Below are 22,963 nucleotides of genomic sequence, written 5' to 3' on the forward strand. Positions count from 1 at the left end.
AGCCACAACTTACCAATCTGGGCCATAATCTGACAAAGAGCAATCTGTTTTAAATATGTGGATTTTCCACTCATATTTGGTCCAGTTATGATCAAAAAATTACTCCCTTCTGTAATATAGGTATTGTTGGCCACAGGTTTTTCTGCAGTTATTTTCTCAAGAATAGGATGCCATCCCTGTTTGATTGCTAAAGTATCAGTAAACTCTGGTCGAACTTAAGAAAAAAAATAGAATGGTTTTTAAAGATTAATATATTTGTACCTAAAGATTTCATGGTATGTATGTACTGTCTATATCTTAGTGATATTTACAAGAGTCAATTTGAAATAATAATATTAAGGTATCATTTTATCCCAAATTCCCACCCAAATTCCTCTAAATTATGATGGACATATTCTAATCACTATCACAACTTTTACTCACTTCCAGAGAACTCTAGAATTCAGTTCTTTATCCTATCCTGAGCTCCAAAATAGTGTATAAAATTTTCAGCTATGAGTAGTTTAAAAAGAACCAAGTAGACCAGGTGTGGTGGCTCACACTGGTAATCCCAGCACACTTTGGGAGGCTAAGGAGGGTAGATTGGTTGAGCTCAGGAGTTCAAGACCAGCCTGGGCAACATGGTGAAACCCTGTCTCTACAAAAAAAAAAAAAAAAAAAAAATTTAGCTAGGCTCATGCCTGTAGTCCCAGCTACTTGAGGGGCTGAGATAGGAGAATCTCTTGAGCCTGGGAGGTGGAGACGGCAGTGAGCTGAGATTGTACCAGTACACTCCAGGCCTGGGTAACAAAGTGAGTCCCTGTCTCAAAAAAATAAAAATAAAAAGAACCAAGTATTCATTGACAGTACTTTAAAAATCATAATTGATTACTAGTACTACAGAGTTGCACATTTACTTGGTCTACCTTAAACACTATTTCCCTACATTAAATAGTATTTCAAATTTGGCACACTTAGCATTTATTTATTTATTAGGGACAGGGTCTTGCTCTATCATCAAGGGTGGAATATAGTGGCAAAATCATAGCTTGTTGCAGACTCAAACTCCTGGGTTCAAGCCATCCTCCTGCCTCAGCCTCCCAAGTAGCTGGGAGTACAGGCACCTGCCACCACTTATCACTATTTGTTTTTTAGAGATAAGGTCTTGCTATGTTGCCCAGGCTGGTTTCAAACACCTCGCTTATAAATTGAGGTATGATTACAGAATAAAATGAAATATAAAAATAATTCTAAGCCCATGAAAAAATTTTGTATAAAAGGAAATTTCAGAGAATACAGAAGATCAACACAAATGATTTGGTAATTTATAGAAACAAATAATGATCAGGTTTCTATGGATACCACCTGAGGCACAGGGAAGACGAAGAGGGTGAAAGAATATGTGAAAACCAAAATGCTACATACCTTTATCTAAAATGCATAGATAAACTTGAAAACATTCATCATAAAAGTGAGGTTAGTTAGAAAAAAAAATTTAAGTATTTCCAAAATTTCATTATTTATAGATTTGGAGTTTCAGAATGATCCCTCACAAACTAAAATGAAGCAATACTAAATCTCTTAATAGTTTTTTTTTTTTTTAACTACTATTGGAATACCTGTCCCCTAAAGTAGAGTTTTGACTCAAAAGAGATAAAAAAGTTTGAAAAGTTTTGGCCTATAAAATACCAACGGAAAAAGTTAATATTTCCATAAGAAATATGAAAAAATCTTAAAAGATACTTCCCATAAAAGTAAATTAACATGACATTTTAGAAATGTTACTGCTGATTTACATTAGAAATTTAAATGTTTTTAATGTAATGAAGTATACAATTATTCAACCATAATTATCACATATTAGTCCAGTAAATTTGCATACTGGAGTATGGTTATTACTGAGAAGTTAGATAAGAAATGTCAAAGCACTAACTCGAAGTATTCATTTAACACGAGAAAATTACTAAACATTTATATTCAAGGCCTTTGTATGGACTTGGGATATAAAAATAAATTACATAACTCCTGATCTTGGTATGTTCACATCTAAGGAGCTAGCAGATTAAAATGCTCACTCTGGAGATGCATTTCTCTCTATTAATATTTATCCCACTACTTCTAATAAGTATTCAGATTTGAACTTTATAAATTTAGATCATTATCATTTTTACCAAGGAGGCAGTTCTTGAAGTTTTTCTTATTTGGGGAATCTTTAGTTTCTTGCAGTTTTTTCTTTTTGGTTTGCCAATTTCTGACAGAACAATTTTTTACTTTATTATACATATATATATATATATATATATATATATATATATATATTGTTGCATTTTAGGTTTGGGGGTACATGTGAAGAACGTGCAAGACTGTTGCATAGGTACATACATGGCAGTGTGGTTTGGCTGCCTTCCTCCCCATCACCTATAACTTGCATTTCTCCCCATGTTATCCCTCCCCAATCCCCACCCCCCACTATCCCTCCCCTAGTTTCCCCCCAAAAAATTATTTTGTGTCTTAGTCTAGGACCTGAAACAAGAGACTCTATTTCAAGTTAAAAATTTTAAATGTCTCAATTATTACATTAAATTGTTTGAAAGGAATACAAATTTAAGTATGCAACATGTTTCTTCCAAAGAAACTTACCGTAGTCAGAAAGAGTGCAGGCATGAGCAAATGACAGTAGCATATCCAGCATTGAAACAGTGTCAGATAGTTTGTATAAGCAATGAATATGTTCATAAATCTCACTAAGCAGTTTGCACACTATCCTGAAAACACATGTTTGGTAAGACATGTAATAATATTTTTTCAAAAGGGACATACATTGTAATTGTAAAACAATATTAAATTCATTAGCTGAAGTAAAATAACATTCACACCTCAATTATATACTATAGATAAAGCTTATTTTTCAACTATCTCATTTTAGAGACGAGGAAATCGCAGTTTTTGTTCAAGATCACAGCTATTTAGTGGCAAAGAACCTATCTTCTGGTGTATTAACATATTTTTGAAATAGCTGCTTTTATCTGATATTAATAAGTTTTTATTAATAAAAATATTTGATAGGTGAAATCAAGCCCTCATTATACTTGGGCAGATCCCATTTCCTAATCATTTTGTGAATTTGCAAATGCTTAGTTCCACACAAAAGCTATATGCATGTTGCCTCTCACCTGTTTTTTCTTTCCTCTTCTCTCGTTCTCTCACTCACACACATGCACACAGGCACAACATCTGAATCATATAGTTATTTAAGTTTTTATAAGGCAGAGTTATACCGTAATATAGTACAAAAAATTTTCCTCTTGCAAAGATAAATATGTACCCAAAACTTATAATATATTAAAATGTTTGTGGCACATGCCTTGAAATTGTCTTCAAAGCCCAACCTTTCTATTACCTGAGCCAGTAAGTGTTCTAAATGTCCTTCTTCTTTCTGGCCGTATTGCTACCGTATCAGGACCAGCAAAAGAACTGACACTATTGTGATACTGCTATTGAATTATTAATATCAAGGTATAAGAAGCCGAGGGCTTACAGACTATAGGAAAAGAATAAACTGAAAGCAGCCCAGGTAAACCCATAATGTGCCAAGTTCTACATCATGGTAGAATGCATATTACAGAAATATCAATTATAATAGTATTTGTTTACAAATAGATCTTCCCCGAAGCTTCTGTGAGGCTCAGTGATTCTAATCATAATAACAGACTGTCTTTGTTAACATACATAATTCTACAATTGTCTGTAGTTAGACAAAAATTCAACTAATAAAATTGATCACAGTTTCTCAAATTAAACCAATTTAATTCAGTATTCAAATACTTCAAATGCTCTTACATATAAGTCATGTGATAGATTTCTCTCAAAGATTCTTGGCATCTTTCATTCATTTTAATTAAATCCGCTGATGTAAAGCTATAAGAATTTTTCACTTTAGAAATCTGGGAGGTTCAAAAACAATTATCAAGATAAGTGCACACTATTATGAAATATAACATAAGATTTTAAACAACAGAAATATGGATATTTAGGTTAATAATTTTAATCTTTGAGATATGGTATTACAAAGAAAGTTCTAAATAACATTTGTGAAACATAAAAGGAAGATCACTTCAAAGGATAAAGCCAGATTTTTTTTCAACCCATACATTCATCCTTAAAAAGCAGGATATTTTGACCTAGTTCATCTGGGATGACTATTCTGGTAGGTCTTAAAACATTAAAAACACTGCATCTTATTACCAAGTAACATGCATGATGGACATAAATGATCCTTACTCCATCTTCGACTCCTGTCGCACCCCTTGTCCTATATCTGAACCTCAACTCAATCTCTAATCTTAATATCTAAAAGCCTGAAAGTTAAATGGTTTGTTCTTATCAAAAAGTATCCCCAGAAGCAAATAGAACAAAGATTAGAGTGGGTTAGACCCTCGCAAACTGGATATTGTAAAAGAGCTATATAGGAAAAATTATTACTGTGGTATAAAGGTTTGGAAATATTAGATTTTTTAAAGCTAAGTAGATTTCTTTACTTCAGGTCTTTTAAAATATTTAACAGGCAAATGGTGTGGTATTTTCCTAATTTCTTTTATTATAAACAGCTTTTGGGTATTCTTTCTTCATGTTCCTTTTTTTCTTACACCAAGCTCCCAGAACTGTGGGAAACACTGAGTTTGGTATTTCTGTAAAAGCTTCTAAGTCACTCTTAGATAAGTATATTAGTTAGGTAGGTGGGTAGGAATAGGAGAAGAAATAGAACATTCAGAAATTTGGCTTGTAAAACTCAAGAAGTCCCAAAGATATGTAGATGTAATTCTATAAAATCAGAAACAATAATTTTCTAACCACTCTAAAATGAACCTTAATAAATTCTGAAGGAAGTTGATCACTAGGTAGGGCTATACAATCTGTAGTCATCTGGATGAAAAATCCTCGAGCAGAACTAAAACTTGTCCTTAAAGGAAGACTATATTTTTCTCCAAGCTGTGATATCATTCCTGGTGACCAGAAACAAGAAAAACAAAAACAAAACAAAATGAATAAATTTTAATGAGAAAATAACTCTGCTTTAAAGAGTCATATGGTTTTTAAATTATTGTTATTTTATACTTAAAGAAGAGGTCTTGTTACTCTTTCAAACTCTAATGATTTTTTTTTTTTTTTTGAGGCAGGGTCTCACTCTGTTGCCCAGGCAGAGTACAGCAGCACAATCACAATGCATTGCAGCCTCTACCTCCTGGGCTCAAGTGATCCTCCTACCTCAGCCTCCTGAGTAGCTGAGACTACAGGCATACATCGACATGCATGGCAAATTTTTTCATTTTTTGTAGAGACAAAGTTTTGTCTCTACAAAAGACTAGCTGTGTTGCCAAGGCTAGTCTAAACTCCTGCGCTCAAGCTATCAGCCCTCCTTGGCCTCCCAAAGTGCTGGGATTACAGGCATGAGCTAATGCACCTGGCAACGGAAGTTTTTCATAAGGAGTTCAGTATGAAGGCTGCTACATATGCTGTTTCCTTAAATGGAAATACATGCTAACCTTATGTTTTGGTAACAAAAAATAAATTAAAAATATGTATGGCTAGTTAGTAGCAAAGAATTACAGTATGTCTTAAAAAGTCTGTTTCATCCCTACAAAAATAAAAAGCATTATCAAATAAATAAATTACCTGCTATGTCATCTACAATCTCTGTATATGTTCTTCTTGCTATGTCAAGAAATTCATTTATGTTAGACCTCACTGCATAGCACTTCTGAGTCCTCATGTTCAGGCATCCTTTCATGTATCTTGCATCATCATTAATTACTGTTTTAATCTTTTCAAGTATGATTCCAAATCTAATATTAAGTCAAGAAGAAAAATATTATAGGCAATAAGTCAAAGAGTTATTTTAATTTATAACTTGAATCACAGTAGGTAGCAAATTTTTGTTGAAATGTATTTTGAAATAGCTAATTAAGCAATAAATATTTAAATTTACTTAAGTTAGAGCTCTGATTATCTCAATTTTAAACTATTTCATCAGACAGGACTAGTCTAAAACAGTATCAGGACCCCAAGAACAATTCTACATCTGCTAATAGATCTCCTAAATTATATATACTGATGTGCCTGTGGGTATAAAATATATCTCTAAAGAACTGTTATAAAAATTCTGGCTTCATGCTCATTCACTCAATAAACATTAACTTACACCATGTATCAAGCACTATGCTAGGTGAAGAGATTCAGAGAAGAATAACATATGATCCCTGTCTTCAGTAGAGGCAAGGGACACTAAACACGTATGTAAACAGCATAACAGGAACCTCACAATTATCAGTGACAAAGTGAAATGATTACACAAACCAGAAATCTGGTAACACATATTTTCCTCAACTTTTCCTTCATTCCATTCTATATTTTATTTGTAATTAAGCCAGTTTTATTATTAACTTCAATATGTGGCCTCACACAGAGTATAAATCTTCAATTAATAGAAAAATAGTTCTTAAGTATCACAAATCAAGAAACTACTGAAGAACCAGAAGTTCTTCAGTCCACAACCACTGCTAATAATTTAACATTATTAAAATTAAACTGTGTTTAGATTGTTTAATATTTATTATTTAATATTATTATATAATATTATAAATTATTAAATTTAAAATATTACATTTATTAATATTTATATCTACTATTTTTTGTTATATTAGATCTGTGATGATTTAGCAAAATAAAGAAATATATTTTTATTATTTGCAAGTCTTTCCATAGAGAATGGTTTTAAAAAGAAATATTAAAATTGTTCATGGACTTCAAGTTTTCATGCTATTCTAATTGTCCATTAACACAAACAATCAATGTGTTGTTACCCTATTTATTGTACTTTTAAGGTAAAATATGCAATTAGAATTTTGACGACTAAGTTAAAGATTCTGTTAACCAAAATTCAAATATTTGTTCATACAACTAGAGTCTTTAAAATCAGTTATGATCAGGAAGAAGAGAATAATCTTAGTTTCTATTAACAGTTGAGTGACAAAGACCTCTTGTCTTCCAAGGAACCATAGTAAGCTCTTAATAAAGGTGCGTTACAGTTCTTCATAGCAATCTATGAAAGAATAAAATTAAAAAGTTAAGGATAATCAATTACAACATCATTCAAATGTTATCATTTTACATTTGTTTAATGCTTTATAGTTTACCAAGTGCTTTCTTCATTTCCTCATTTATATACTCATGAAATATATTTTAGCCATGTAGCTGAGGACAGATAGTATCTCTCTCTTTTTTCAGATAAAGTATACATGACTAATAAGTGCCATCCACTGCTTATAAGAACTTTTATTTTTCTTGCCTCCCTACTAATTGTTAACATCTGACGACTTGTAGACATAGGTACTTAAACAACTACTGTTGTACATTCAGAGTACACTACATATAATTCCAAAATTTAGGTTAGATATACATTAAACCAAAAAGGTGCTCTGTATATTCACAAACAGAGCAATTTCTCCATTCTTAAATAGTAAAACTAGGAATTTTATTTTGCTTAATGAAAACTATGAGGGGTCACTAACTAAATAAACAGAAAAGAAGAGAAGAAAGCACGTTTAGCCCGACCATTACCTACTTTTTTAGTTTGATATGAAGCAATGGTAATAACATTTTTTGGCTCATGAATAGAAAATAATACACACAGATAAAAACTAAAAATTTACCAAAACATAAAGAAAAAAATTAAATCTACTATCATTCTAAAGATAAACATTCTAAATATAGTATCTTTCCTGTCAGTATCTGAAATAAATAATTTTATATAATTGTGTGCTCCTTCCCAAGCCTCTGACTTAATCCAGGTTGAGTATTTATTATCTGAAATGCTTGGGATCAGAAGTGCTTCAGATTCTGGATTTTTTCCATATTTTTGAATATTTGCATATGTACATAATGAGACATCTTGGAGATTAAACCTAGTCTAAACATGAAATTCATTTATGTTTCATATACACCTTATACGATAGACTGTGGTAATTTTATACAACATTTTAAATAATTTTGTTCATAAAAGCCTGTAATCCCAGCTACTGGGGAGGCTGAGGCAGAAGAATAGCTTGAACCTGCAGAGGGTGGATGGGGGAGGTTGCAGTGAGCGGATATCGCACCTTGCACTCTTGCCTGGGCAACAAGAGTGAAACTGTCTCAAAAAAAAAAAAAAAAAAAAAAAGGTCTGTGTACATTGAATCATCAGAAAGCAAAGGTATCACTATTTCAGTCACTTATGTGGACAATCTGATTGTTTGGTGTACTATAATTCCTAACCCTGAATTTGTATGCTACCAATAAACAATCATTTTTTAACACTTATTTACCCATAGTACTTGACAGTAAAAAAAATGACATACTATTAATCCAGTGAAAAAATTTGCTCAAGGTAACAGCACAGTAGCACCCCTGGAAAACCTGCATCAGCTCTTAAATGACAGCAACAACTAACAATTTTCAGTATCTACCTATGATGCTATGTTTTGATTAAGTAGTTACTGTAAACTGTACTGTATTTTTCTAGGTGAAATGGAACATCAGAAACAGTTAAGGGACCAGGAAGTGGGTATTGTAAGGATACAGAGGCATTTTGCTGGACAACTTTTAAAAATGTTTCCTCCAGAGTCATCTGACTCATTAATGATGGTTTTTGTCATAGAAATTTCTCTTTGATTTTATAACTGACATGATTTCTTGTTATGTTATGAACGTGTGCTTCTCCATTCTTATATGGTAAAGATAGGAATTTTATTGTGCTTAATAAAAACTCTAGATCTTCAATAAGCCCATCACACATTTTCACCATGTCTATAGGCGCTTTTTCTGCAGTGTTACAACATCATCCTCATCATCATTATTGCCATGATCACCTTAAACTAGAACCATTTTTTTCTATTTGATCATCCATTGATGAATGAATAGCTGGGGCCTCATTATTGATGTTAAAAATGTCAACTGGCCGGGCGCAGTGGCTCACGCCTGTAATCTCACCAATTTGGGAGGCCAAGGTGGGCAAAGCACTAGAGCTCAGGAGTTCAAGACCAGCCTGGCTAACATGGTGAAATCCTGTCTCTAACAAAAATACAAAAAATTAGCTGTACATGGTGGTACATGCCTATGGTCCCAGCTACTTGGGAGGTTGAGGTAAGAGGATGGCTTGAGCCCAGGATGCAGAGTTTGCAGTGAGCCGAGATTATACTACTGCACTCCAGTCTGGGTGACAGAGTGAGACTCCATCTAGAAAAATACATACATACATACATACATACAAACTTCAATACTCACTTCTTCCAGCTTACTGACAGACTCTGAAAGTATATATTTTGCATATTTTAGGAGGTCAGACATAATTTTTTTCTCACTTGACATATGGAATCCTACCAAGTCACCACCTTGTTTTATCATCATCATTGAACAAGCCAGAGGTTGTGCCAGGTATGCACAACCATGTCTTTAGTAACTATGTTCCAAGCACTGGCAACAGCATATATGGCATGCTTCACACTAAACTCCCTTTGAAAACTTTCCATTGTCATGTGCAGTGACTCACACCTGTAATCCCAGTGACTCAGGAGGATGTGGCAGGTGGATTGCTTGAGGCCAGGGGTTCAAGATCAGCCTGGGCAACATAGCAAGACTCCTGCCCATAAAAACTTGTTTATAAATTAGCTGGGCATAGTGGCATATGCCTGTACTCCCAGTTACTCAGGAAACTGAGGTGGGAGGATTACTTGAGCCAAAGATTTCAAGGGTACACAGTGCCATGATTGGGCCACTGTACTCGAGCCTGGGCACAAGATCATGCCTTTTGCAGGGACATGGATGAAGCTGGAGGTCACTATCCTTAGCAAATTAATGCAGGAGCAGAAAATCAAATACCACAAGTTCTGACTTAAAAGTGGGAGCTAAACGATGAGAACTCATAGACACAAAGATAGTATCAACAGACAATGGCGCTTACTTGAGGGTGGACTGTGCATGTGGGAAGAGGAAGAGGAGCAGAAAAAACAACTGTTGGGCACTAGGCTTAGTACCTAAGTGGTGAAATAATCTGTACAACAAACCCGCATGACACAAGTATACCTGCATAACAAACTTGCTCATGTACTCCCAAAACTAAAATAAAAAATTAAAAGAAGTTTATATTTACTCTTCATTGATCTAAGGATACTCTCATCACAGTCACATGGCTGAATTAATGAAGTCCCATTTGGGGGAAAGCATATGGAATAAATATTATTTTTTACAAAAACTGCTGGAGGATTAACAGAAGAGTTGTCAAGGAATAATAAAATATTTAAATCATCATCCAATCCAGAGTCCCTGCAGTGAGCATAATAAGCTACTGGTATAAAATGTTTGTGAGACCAATAGGAAAAAAAATATCCCTGGTTATTCAGGCCACTTTGTTACCATAATAATAAACTGGTAAGCAATTCATTCACTCCTTGAAAACAGTGAGGACACAAGCTTTTACCTAACATAGCAAGTTTACATTTATGTGTGCCTGCTGCACTAGCACAGCCCAGCATTGTTATTTTCTGTCCTTGGCATCCTGAATTTCCACAGGGGCTGCCTCATCCGCTGTAGTCAGTGTCTTTCTGAGGCAATAATGCCAAAACAATGATGTTTAATCAGCATTATCTACTTGTTCTGGCATCAGATTTTCATCAGCAACGACCTTGGCAAACTCATCAATGAATTTCTCTAATGCTTCATGATCAGCAGATGCTCAATCACCATAAATCTTTAAAAATTTAATGCCATTTTCTTCTTAAATTTCTGCAATCAGCCTGTTGAATATTGACAGGTCCCTTCAATTTTCATTTCATTGTGATAAATCTTCACTTTTTTTCATGATCAGTATACCACTAAGTGGCATATGTTCACTGTGAGGCAGATGGATCTATTCTTTCCCTTTTTTTAAATGTTATGCAGTGTTTTTCTATTTTTCATTAGCTTCTATTCATCACTTTCAGCATAGAACTCCAATAGTTTATCCATTTGTTTCTTTAGGTCATATCTGGCAGTCATCCCAAGAAGCATACGCTTCTTTAAGACCTTCACACTTAAAACATTGTCCAGTTTCTCCAATAGCTTGACTTTCTGTGTTATACATAAACATAAGTGATTCCTCTTTTTCTTATCACTGCTACTCACAGGGGTATCTGCAGGCCTTTTTGATATTTTCTTTGTTTTGTTTTTGTTATCCTAACCACTAGACCAAGCAGATAATAAGTAAAAAACAGTAATGCACATCCATCTTGGTCCTATGTGGGGCATCATGGAAACCTGCCATTGGCACAACCGACCCTGTGTCATTTTATTACCCTTTGTGGGCATATTTGCATATAAGAATCTGGGAGTGCACAGAAATGATATATTATAGCTGAAAGGAGCTGGGAGGGTCTTTTTTCCCTTGAGGATGCTGAATAGACTGTGCTGAATACCTGCATTTTGACTGCAACCCATCACATAAGGTCAAGATGTAAAATTTTCCACTTGTGACATCACATTGGTACTCAAAAAGTTTCAGAATCTACAGCATTTAAAATTTTCAACTTTTGGGTTAGGGATGCTTAACTTATACTATATAATACATATGAAAAAATTTTCAAGGAAAAAATGTTTAATAATTAATAATATTCTACTCTGTGGAAAGCAAATAGTCTCTTCCTCTAATTATTGAAGTTCTACTCTACTTATAATTTCTCACTGTTATAAATAAATAATACTCTAATGACCATTGTTGGACATAAATATTAGCTAACATTTCTGGAAAGTTCTTTCAGACAAATCTCTAGAAGTAGTATTACAGGATCAAAAGATATATGTTACAAACATTTCCAGTACAATTTCCTGTAAAGTATGTGAAATTTGTATTCCTACCAGCTGTTTAATAAGTTGTCTGTCTCATAGATCTCTAATTAGAAACGAGTTACATCCATTAAGATAAACAAAAATGTCTGCTGCTTTGACAGATATAAAACTATGGTTTTAATTTGTATTGCTTCCATTAATAATGAGGTTAACATTTTTGGTAACATCTATTAATCACCTTGATTTCCTTCCTTGGGTCATTTTCCATATTTCCATTGAGATTTCAATATTTTCCTATGAAATTACATGAGTTTTGTGATGATAGAAATTAGTATTTTGTCTGTCTGATATGGTTAGGCTTTGTCTCCCCACCCAAAAGTCATAATGAATTATAATCCCTATAATTCCCATGATCCCTACTTGTCCAGGCAGAGACCAGGTGGAGGTAACTGAGTCATGGGGGCGGTTTCCCCCATACTGTTCTCATGATGGTGAGTGAGCTCTCATGAGATCTGATTGTTTTATAAGTATGTGGTGGTAGTTCCTCCTGCACTCCTTCTCCTTCCTGCTGCCTTTTAATAAAGGTGCCTTGTTTCCCCTTCTCCTTCTTCCATAACTATGCATTTCCTGAGTCCTCCCCAGCCATATTGAACTGTGAGTCAATTAAATCTCTTTCCTTTATAAATTGCCCAGTCTTGGGTAGTTCTTTTTAGCAGTACAAAAACAGACTAATACACTGTCATTTTTTATAAATTTTTCCTATCTTTGCCTTTTACTTGCTTTTGACATACCAAAGTTTAAAATTTGTGTTTCATAAAATCTCTCAATATTTTCCTGGTGATTTATTCCACCTCTTTCATTATAAGAAAGGTAAAAACATTTTTGAAGTCTTTTGCCACATTACTTCAACTATATATATATTTGTATTAGTCTGTTCTCATGCTTCTAAGAAAGACATACCTGAGACTGGGTAATTTATAAAGGAAAAAGGTTTAATTAACTCACAATTCCACATGGCTGGGGAGGTCTCACAGTCATGGCAGAAGGTGAATGAGGAGCAAAGTCATGTCTTACATGGCAGCAGGCAGAAAGAACATGTGCAGAGGAACTCCCCTTTATAAAACCAACAGCTCTTGAGAGACTTATTCACTACCAGGAGAAAAGTATGAGGGAAACTGCCCCTATGATTCAGTTATCTCCGCCTGGTCCTGCCCTTGACATGTGGGGATTATTATAACTCAAGGCAAAATTTGGCTGGGGACACAGCCAAACCATATCATTCTTCCCCTGGCCCCTGCCAAATCTCATGCCCTCACATTTCAAAACCAATCATTCCTTCCCAACAGTCTCCCAAAGTCTGAACTCATTTCAGCATTAACTCAAAAGTCCACTGTTCAAAGTCTCATCTGATACAAGGCAAGTCACTTCTGCCTATGAGCCTGTAAAACTGAAAAGCAAGTTAGTTACTTACAATACAAATGGGGTACAGGCATTGGGTAAATACACCCATTCCAAATGGGAGAAATTGGCAAAAATGAAGAAGCTACAGGCCCCATGCAAGTCCAAAATCCAGCAGGACGGTCAAATCTTAAAGCTCCAAAATGATCTCCTTTGACTCCATGTAGAAGATCACATACATACAGGTCACACTGATGCAAGAAGTGGGCTCTCACAGCCTTGGGCAGCTCTGCTCCTGTGCTTTGCAGAGTACAGCCCCCCGCACCCCACAGCTGCTTTTAAGGCTGGCATTGAATGTCTGTGGCTTTTTCAGGTGCACAGTTCAAGCTGTTGATGGCTCTACCATTCTGGAATAGGAAGAATGGTGGCCCTCTTCTCACAGCTCCACTAGGCAATGCCCTGGTGAGGACTCTGTGTGAGGGCTTGTGCCCCACATTTTCCTTCCACACTGTCCTAACAGAGGTTCTCCATGAGAATCCCGGCCCTGAAGCAAACTTCTACCTGGATATCCAAGCATTTCCATACATCCTCTGAAATTTAGGTGGAGGCTCCCAAACCTCAATTCTTAACTTCTGTATACCTGCAGGCTCAACACCACATGGAGGATGCCAAGGTTTGGGGCTTAGACTCTCTGAAGCCATAGCCCAAGCTGTACCTTGGCCACTTTTAGCCATAGCTGGAGCAGCTGGGATACAGAGCACCAAGTCCCTAGGCTGCACACAGCAAGGTGGCCTAGAAAACCATTTCTTCCTCGTATGCCTCTGGGCCTGTGATGGAAGGGGCTGCCACAAAGGTCCCTGACATGGCCTGGAGACATTCTCCCCATTGTCTTAGTGATTAACATTTGCCTCCTTGTTACTTATGCAAATTTCTCCAGCCAGCTTGAATTTCTCTCCAGCAAATAGGCTTTTCTTTTCTATTGCATCCTCAGGCTACAAATTTTCCAAAATTTTATGTGGCACTTCCTCTTGAATGCTTCACTACTTCGAAATTTCTTCCCCTAGATACCCTAAATCATCTCTTTCAAGTTCAAAGTTTCACAGACCTCCAGCCAGGGGTAACATGCTGACAGTCTCTTTACATAGCAAGAGTGACCTTTATTTCAGTTCCCAAAAGTTCCTCATCTCCATCTGAGACCACCTCAGCCTGGATCTTATTGTCCAGATCTTATTATCACTATCAGCATTTTGGTCAAAGACATTCAACAAGTCTCTAGGAAGTTTCAAACTTTCCCATATCTTCCTGTCTTCTAAGCCCTCCAAACTGTTCCAACCCCTTCCCGTTACCCAGTTCCAAAGTCAATTTCATATTTTCAGGTACTTTTATGGTAGCACCCTACCCTACTGGTAAAATTTACTATATCACACTATTCTCAGCTGTTAATAAAGACATACCTGAGACTGGGTAATTTATAAAGGAAAAATGTTTAATTGACTCACAGATTCACATGGCTGGGGAGGCCTCACAGTCATGGCAGAAGGCAAATGAGGAGCAAAGTTACATTTTAAATGGCACCAGGCAAGAACATGTGCAAGAAAACTCCGCTTTACAAAACCATCAGATCTTGTGAGACTTACTCACTACCAAAAGCACTGTATGGGGGAAACCACCCCCATGATTCAATTATCTCCACCAGGTCTCCCCCACCTTGACATGTGGGGATTCTTACAATTTAAGGTGAGATTTGGGTAGGGACACAGCCAAAACATGTTAATATTTATTAGAATAATCTCTATAACAAAATGATTCCATATTTTTCATTATTTCATTTTCAAAAACAGTTCCTTTATCACTTGAATAAAAATAAGTTTTACACAGTGTAGTGTTTAAAAGTTAAAGAGACAATCATCTTGTAACCATCAGAGTAATAATTACTTCAGATAAGAGTCATCAATTAATTCTAAAATCAATGGGTGCAAGTTTGATGAGTATCGAGTTATTTATATATTCTCAAAATAACTCTCCATAGATTAGTAACTTATTAACAACAAAAGAAAATCTGAATTTATGGTGAAGAAATTGATCAAAGTTAACATCACCAAGTTTGAGGAAATGGAATTATGTGTCTCCTGATGTGATGTACTAAAAAGGATACTTCTTAGAGTATTAATGCCAAATACACATAGATGAAATTAATCAAGAGAAAGCAATCACAAACACTGAGGAATTTCTATTTTAAAAATTGACCTTATGCTTCAAAACATCGGTATCAGGAATAAAAGGCTGAGAAACTTTTCCACTTCAAAGGAGTTTTTGAAAAATGACATTAAATATAATGTATGATCCTGATTGGACTCTATATCAGGAAATAAATGCTATAAAGAACATTGTTAGGACAATTTTTAAAAATTGAGTATGGGATACATATTATAAAATGGTATTGCATATTTGATATGAGAATGAGATATGAGAATGTGTAAATAACCCGATCCTCATCAAACTTTAACCCATTGATTTTAGAATAATATTGCATCAGTAGGTACTGCAATTTATTCTCAAATGGTTCAATAAGCATAATAAGGCTAATAATGTGTATATGTGTGTAAAGTATGTACACAGAGAAAATATATGGGAATTCGCCATGTTATTCTTGCAACTTTCCCTGAGTTTGAAATTTTTTCTCAACAAAAAGTTAATAAATAATGCTGGACATGTTTTGTATGATACACACACATATAAATTACCTTTAAAGGATCCACAAGTTCCAAGGTATGTTTTAAGTATATTAAATTTGTTATCTTTGATTCAGCAGCATTGACCTGTTAAGATAAAAACCCAAATTTGGATGGACAACGTAAATATTTAATACAATAATGGGTTTTCCTCTTGAACATTCTTACTCTTTGCATATTCCATAAATTTATATATATATCAGCCTAGCCACAAGGTAAGCCTAAAGGATGATAAAAAAAAATTACTGACCCACCATAATAAACCCAGTACACTAGTTTCCCAAAAGTCTGAAAACGAGAAGAATTTATCTCATTGTATCCAATTTTCATTCATATTTCAATCTCTTGGGTTCAATTTAAACTGAATAGCAAAAGAAGATGCAGTTCCATCCTGAGCAGCACCAAAAGACTAACATTAACAGAAAAAGGCACAACAAGTATTTGTACATAGATGATATTTTAAAAGGTTGAATCCAAACCTTCCAGATAGTTACAAAACAACATGGATTTCCCTCACTGATTCCTGTTTGTGCAAGTAAAACTATTTTCATAACTCTACTAATCTTAATTATAGTTTTTCAAAATAAAGCAACATCAACATTCCAAATTTTATTAATAAACTTTATACAAATTAAATTGCACTCTAGAGTTGAGGAATGGTGCCAAACCTGGAGAAATGTGGAATGTTCCTATACCTGGACTAATTTACCAATGCTGAAAGATGAAGTAGAGTTTTAGGATACTACAATTATAATGTACTTGATATGAAAATGTTTCTTTTTTTTTCTTTTCTTTTTTTATAGAAATGGGGTTACACCATGTTGGCCAGGCTGGTCTCAAACTTTTGACTTCAGGTGATCCACCCACCTCGGCCTCTCAAAGTTCTAGGATTACAGGCATGAGCCACTGTGTCCAGCCAGATGTTTCTTTTTGAGATACTCTGGTCTATAGTCCCTCTGCACAATACCTGGACTGTTCTATGACCATACGCATCAATTTAGAAAAGATAACATAATAGGCCGGGCGCAGTGGCTCACGCCTGTAATCCTAGCACTTTGGGAGGCCGAGGCGGGTGGATCACGAGGTCAAGAGATCGAGACCATCCTGGTCAACATGGTGAAACCCTGTCTCTACTAAAAACACAAAAAATTAGCTGGGCATGGTGGCACGGGCCTGTAATCCCAGCTACTCAGGAGGCTGAGGCAGGAGAATTGCCTGAACCCAGGAGGCGGAGGTTGTGGTGAGCCGAGATCGCGCCATTGCACTCCAGCCTGGGTAACAAGAGCGAAACTCCGTCTCAAAAAAAAAAAAATAATAATAATAACATAATAAATGTTGTTAGCCCCAAAATGGGATATGTCATATTCTCTTACAATGGATCTCTGAAACTAACTGGAAGATTAAAAATAAATAAAATTCACTAAACAGAAAACAGCTGTCATCACTATCACTAAAGGAGAATAATTCATGCTGGGTGCAATGGATCATGTCTGTAATCCTAGCATTTGGGGAGTCTAAGGCAGGAGGATCACTTGAGTCCAGAAGTTTGGGACCAGCCTGGGCAACAGAGCAAAACCTGCCTCTATAAAAAGAATTTAAGAAATTAGCTGGGTGTGGTGGCACATGCCTGTGGTCCAGCTACTCAGAGGCCTAGGTGGAAAGATCACTTGAATCCAAGAGTTTGAGACCAGCCAGGACAACATGGCAAAACCCTGACTTTACAAAAAGAATTTAAGAAATTAGCTGGGTGTGGTGGCACATGCCTGTGGTCCAGCTACTCAGAGGCTGAGGTGGGAGGATCACTTGATCCCAGGAGGTTGAGCCTGCAGTAAGCCATTATCACACCACTGCACTCCAGCCTGGGTGACAAAGTGAAATCCTGTCTCAAAAAAGGGCGAGGGGATAATTCCAAAAATAGTTAACACACCACTGAAGAAGAACAAGGTGGAAAGAGTAACTGTAATGAATGTTAACTTCTAATAAAATTATAGTAATTAAGAAATGATGGTATTGACATAAGAACAGAGAGTCCAATGGAACAGAATAAAGAGTCTAGAAACTGACCCAAGCATATATATTGGCACTTCATTTATGACAAAGGCTAACGGCAGAACAGTGGGGAAAGTAGTGTCTTTTCCAAAAATAGTACCAGTAGAATTATGAATCCATATGGGAAAAGAAAGAAACATTGCCCTTCCCTCACCCTACACACAAAAAATAATTCCAGATGGATTGTAGATCTAAATATAAACGGTAAAACAATAAAATATCTGGAATTAATAAAGAAGAATATCTTAATGGCCTTATGTGTTCTAAATAACTTTTGCAGATTTTGTAATTGATGATTTGGCATCTATTAATCACATAGTGAAACTAACAGCTAAAGTTGTTTACATCTCCCTTACAGTCTGGCTTTTATCGGCATGTGAAAATCATATTACAAACCCTCTAATCACAACTTCAACATCTATATTTTACTTCCTGCCCAATAGGCACTGCCCAATACCTAGCAACTTCCTGGCATTGTAGTAATAAGGATTTTTGCCCATGTTTCTCCTTGCTCCTTCTGCCTCTCGACCAACCCTAGTACTTCCCCAGGTGGTCCTGCCTGGCATGCCCTCTCCTCTTGGGAACTATAAGTAATAAACAATGGCATTAGTGTCTCCAGGTTATCATTCAATCACCCACATAAATTAAAATTCCATAGTACAATGAAGACATTAGAGTAGGTAAATACTTATTATGCAGGACATAGCAAACACTAACTATGAAGGAAAAAACTGATAAACTAGATCCATTTGAATTAAGAATTTCTATTCATCAAAAGATATTACTAACTCAAGAAAGGTTCTCCAAAAGCCAACTGTGAGAAACTAGAATTTGAGAGCAAATAATTTATTTTAAAAAGTAATTCCAGCAAAAACAGGCAAGGCAGTGAGGAAGTAAGACAGAGGAGAAAAGGATATCAATACAGGAGACATTAATGATCAAGTTACCAAATTGTCTCCATCTCTCAGATGTCTCCATCTATGTTCTGATTGTCTCCATCTGAGAGATGGAGACACCTGAGTGATGACATAGAGTAAGTTTCAGAAGCTATCACCAGAGGTAAGGAAAATGGGGTATTTATTCATCAACTCTTATTCAGTACTGGTTAAGAGCTGCTGCCAGGGTATCAACTCCCTAATACCTTCCAGCCTCTCTTATGGCCAGAGAAAGTCTTCAGAAAGAGTCTCAGCTGCTTCAAGCAAGAAGTCTTCCTGCACAAAAGTGAATACCAAGACAATGTGGGTAGCACACCAACAGCATCTATCCCACAATACTCAGTACAAAAGTAAACTACAAAGTGGGAGGAAATATTTGCAACACACATAACCAAAAAGGGCTTACATCTAATCTGTGAAAATAATCTCTACAAATCACAAAAGCAGATAATCCCAATAGAAAAATGAGTAATAATTCTGAACAAGGCTTTCATAAAAGAAGATATTCAAATGGTCAATATATATATGAAAGGATGTTCAACCTCATTAATAAGAAAATGCAAATTAAAACCACTGTTTATCAAAATGCTATAGCTAAAATTTTAAAACTAGCAATATCAGGTTTGGGGAAGACAAATGGGAGTTCTCACACATTGATGATGGGAGGATAAATTGATAAATCATTGTGAAAAACATTTTGGCATTATCTACCAAAGTTGAATATATGCATACCCATGACCCAGAAATCCCACTCCTAACTATATACCCAATAAAAACATATGTACAATTACATAAAGAGATGTGTACAAGATTGTTTAGCAGTATTATTTCTGATTGCAAAAACTGTCAGCAACTCAAAAGTCCAGCAATAATGAAATAGATAAATAATTGCATATTCATATACGGTGGAATGTTATATAGCAATGAAACAAATGAACTAAATATACATGCAGCAACATGGTTAAATCTCACAAATATAATGCTGACTTGAAGAAGTCAGGCATAAAACATATTCATTGAATAATTCCTTTATATATAAAGTTTTTAATAGATCAGGTCAAACTAAATTATAAACAAAAGGAAATGATTACTAAAATTGGCTTCTTTTTAGAGACAGGTGGAAAATAATGGATGGGAAGGAGAAGAAGGGGAATTTTTGAGGTATTGGTGATAACTATTTCTTTACATGAGTGGTTGTTACATGAATGTTCACTTTGTGATAAATCAATGAGCACTATCTTTTTATTTTGTACAGATTTCTGGATTGTATGTTCTTTCTCATTAGTTTAAGAAAAGGCTAAAAATGATAATAAACAGAAAGGTAGAAAGAAAAGGGTACTCTTATGGAAGAAAAAAGAAGAAAATGGGAAATGAGTGTGTTCATCTGTGTCAAATTTTGCTGCTAGGTCAAGCACGATGAGCACTCCCATTAACCACTGGATTTAGCAATGTGGAAATCGTTGGTGGCCTTGAGAAAAGGAGCATAATTAGATACACCAATTACAGATAATCCTTCCAGTGGAGTGGTGAAGGTGTGAATGGAGTGAGTTTGGAGAGAAAAGGAACATAATTAGATATACCAATTACATATAATCCTTCCAAAAAAATATTGCTTTAGAGAGAAACAGAAGAAAAGTAGAGGAGGAAGTAAAAACAAACAAAAAAGTCACTTTATTTTGTTTTAATGAAGTGATAACAACAAGTTTGTATTTCTCTTTGACCTAGGTACCTTGTGCCTTGTGTCAGCATCTATGAAACTGTGGCAGGCTAACTAGTTAGTTTGCAAGTAGGTTAGAATCTCAGATCCCTTACAGTTCTAGATAATACTATGCTATAATTGCTTATTTTATTTTTACTCAAATATAACATTGGAGTATAAATTCTTCTGGATCAGAGCTGTACTTCTTATGGTATTTCTAGCACTTATTACAATACTTAACTAAAGTGAATCATAGAATAAATGAAAGACGGAGTCATATACTTCAGATACTCTATATGGCAGTCTGAAATCATTTGGAAAAAAGTTATTCAAAATGATGCAAAAAACTCATGAAAAAATTAGAAAAATATGTTTAATATACATTTCTCAAATGTTGAAGAAAGTATTCTAGGGGTTTTCCGTGAAAAACACAAATATTCTTAATGTAATACATGCAGTACATTAAGTGCTATGTTTGTAGATATTGTATAGAAAGAAAATTGTGTTAGTTAAAATAAGAAATTTAAGCATTATTCTTTTTTTTTTGAGACGGAGTTTAACTCATGTTACCCAGGCTGGAGTGCAATGACGCGATCTCGGCTCACCGCAACCTCCGCCTCCTGGGTTCAGGCAATTCTCCTGCCTCAGCCTCCTGAGTAGCTGGGATTACAGGCACGCACCACCATGCCCAGCTATTTTTTTGTATTTTTAATAGAGACGGGGTTTCACCATGTTGACCAGGATGGTCTCGATCTCTTGACCTCGTGATCCACCCGCCTCGGCCTCCCAAAGTGCTGGGATTACAGGCTTGAGCCACCACACCCGGCCAAGCATTATTCTTAACGAACACTTATGATCAGAAACATGCACTATCTTTTTTGGTTTGTTCTTTTGCTTTTTAAAAATTATACTTTAAGTTGGGGGGTACATGTGCAGAACGTGCAGGTTTGTTGCATAGGTATACATGTGCCATGGTGATATGATGCACCCATCAACCTGTCATCTACATTAGGTATTTCTCCTAATGTTATACCTCTCTTTGCCCCTCCCCCATGCTACAGGCCCTGGTGTGTCATGTTCCCCTCCCTGTGTCCACGTGTTCTCATTGTTCAACTCCCACTTATGAGTGAAGAACATGCAGTATTTGGTGTGAACACTTATGATCAGAAACATGCATTTTCTAGAAATCAATATTCTTAAAAAGAATAAGAACTCATCTTAAGCAAATAATTTCTTAATGAAAATTTTCTGAGAGCATTTAGTTCATTCACAAGTTTTAGCAAATCATTCAGTTTAACTAACAGAAGTCTGAACTTAGTAAATATTGTATTTAATTAAGAGATTTGTGCTTACATTAAATGAGAAAAGAGCCTTTTAAACGGTATTTTCATATGTTAAAAAAAAAAGACAACTGAGACACATGATAAGAAATAATAAAAGCCATGAATCACATATAAAGTTAAATATATTGCTTAAGTTTCCCTAAAGGTTACTAAGGGAAACCTTAGTAACATCTGATGTGTAAAGTCTAACAAAAAGCCACCACAAAGGACAGAAATACAATGGTTAGGAAAAGATTTACAATTATGACTGATTCTCCCAAAACTAAAGTTTGCCTTATAGTTTAACTTTTGTAGATTTTGTAATTGATGTGGGAGTATCATCTGAGGTCAGGGGTTCAAGACCAGACTAACCAACATGGTGAAACCCTGTCTCTACTAAAAATACAAAAATTAGCTGGGTGTAATCTTAGCTACTCAGGAGGCTGAGGCAGGAGAATTGCTTGAACCTGGGAGGCAGAGTTTGCAGTGAGCAGAGATTGCTCCACAGCACTCCAGCCTGGGCGACAGAGTGAGACTCTGTCTCAAAAAAAAAAAGCCCAGTCACCTCTGCATGGCTCAGAGTTGAGCTCAGCCTTCGCTGACATCTCTCTCCCTTACTGTTGTAGTCTCAATAAAGTCCATCCTGCTGTCTTTAAAAAAAAAAAAATTTTTGTAATGGATGTAGATTTTGTAATTTTGTAGATTTTGTAATTGACTGCCTTAGTTTAAAGGATGGGAAGTGACAGTGACAAAAACGTTATGGAACTAATTATAGATTTTTTTTTTCCTAAACAGAAAAATAGATTCCAAATTCTTAGCTTACTGAATTACCTTCAACCTAGATCAGAGGACTTTTCTAAAATTTGATAGTCAAACAGTATAGAAGGCAAACAGGGAATTGCCGGCAAGATGGCTGAATAGGAACAGCTCCAGCATGCAGCTCCCAAGTGAGAGTGAGGTAGAAGGCAGGTGATCTCCACATTTTCAACTGAGGTA

The 22,963-nt window shown here is 35.5% G+C and overlaps 1 protein-coding gene across 1 annotated transcript in view; it reads right to left on the reverse strand.

The window, feature by feature from the left end:
• Nucleotides 1-22,963, reverse strand: part of MSH4 (mutS homolog 4) — a 96,540-nt gene that overhangs the window by 32,282 nt on the left and 41,295 nt on the right. The window contains exons 9-15 of the mRNA XM_017530587.2: nucleotides 15,975-16,049; nucleotides 7,014-7,078; nucleotides 5,653-5,822; nucleotides 4,846-4,982; nucleotides 3,820-3,923; nucleotides 2,620-2,744; nucleotides 14-214 (exon numbers count right to left, since the gene is read on the reverse strand). Coding sequence (XP_017386076.1) covers nucleotides 14-214; nucleotides 2,620-2,744; nucleotides 3,820-3,923; nucleotides 4,846-4,982; nucleotides 5,653-5,822; nucleotides 7,014-7,078; nucleotides 15,975-16,049 — 877 coding nt within the window. The remainder of the gene's footprint in view (nucleotides 1-13; nucleotides 215-2,619; nucleotides 2,745-3,819; nucleotides 3,924-4,845; nucleotides 4,983-5,652; nucleotides 5,823-7,013; nucleotides 7,079-15,974; nucleotides 16,050-22,963) is intronic.

This window comes from Cebus imitator, unplaced genomic scaffold (assembly GCF_001604975.1).
Source record: "Cebus imitator isolate Cc_AM_T3 unplaced genomic scaffold, Cebus_imitator-1.0 Scaffold3, whole genome shotgun sequence".
NCBI lineage: Eukaryota > Metazoa > Chordata > Mammalia > Primates > Cebidae > Cebus > Cebus imitator.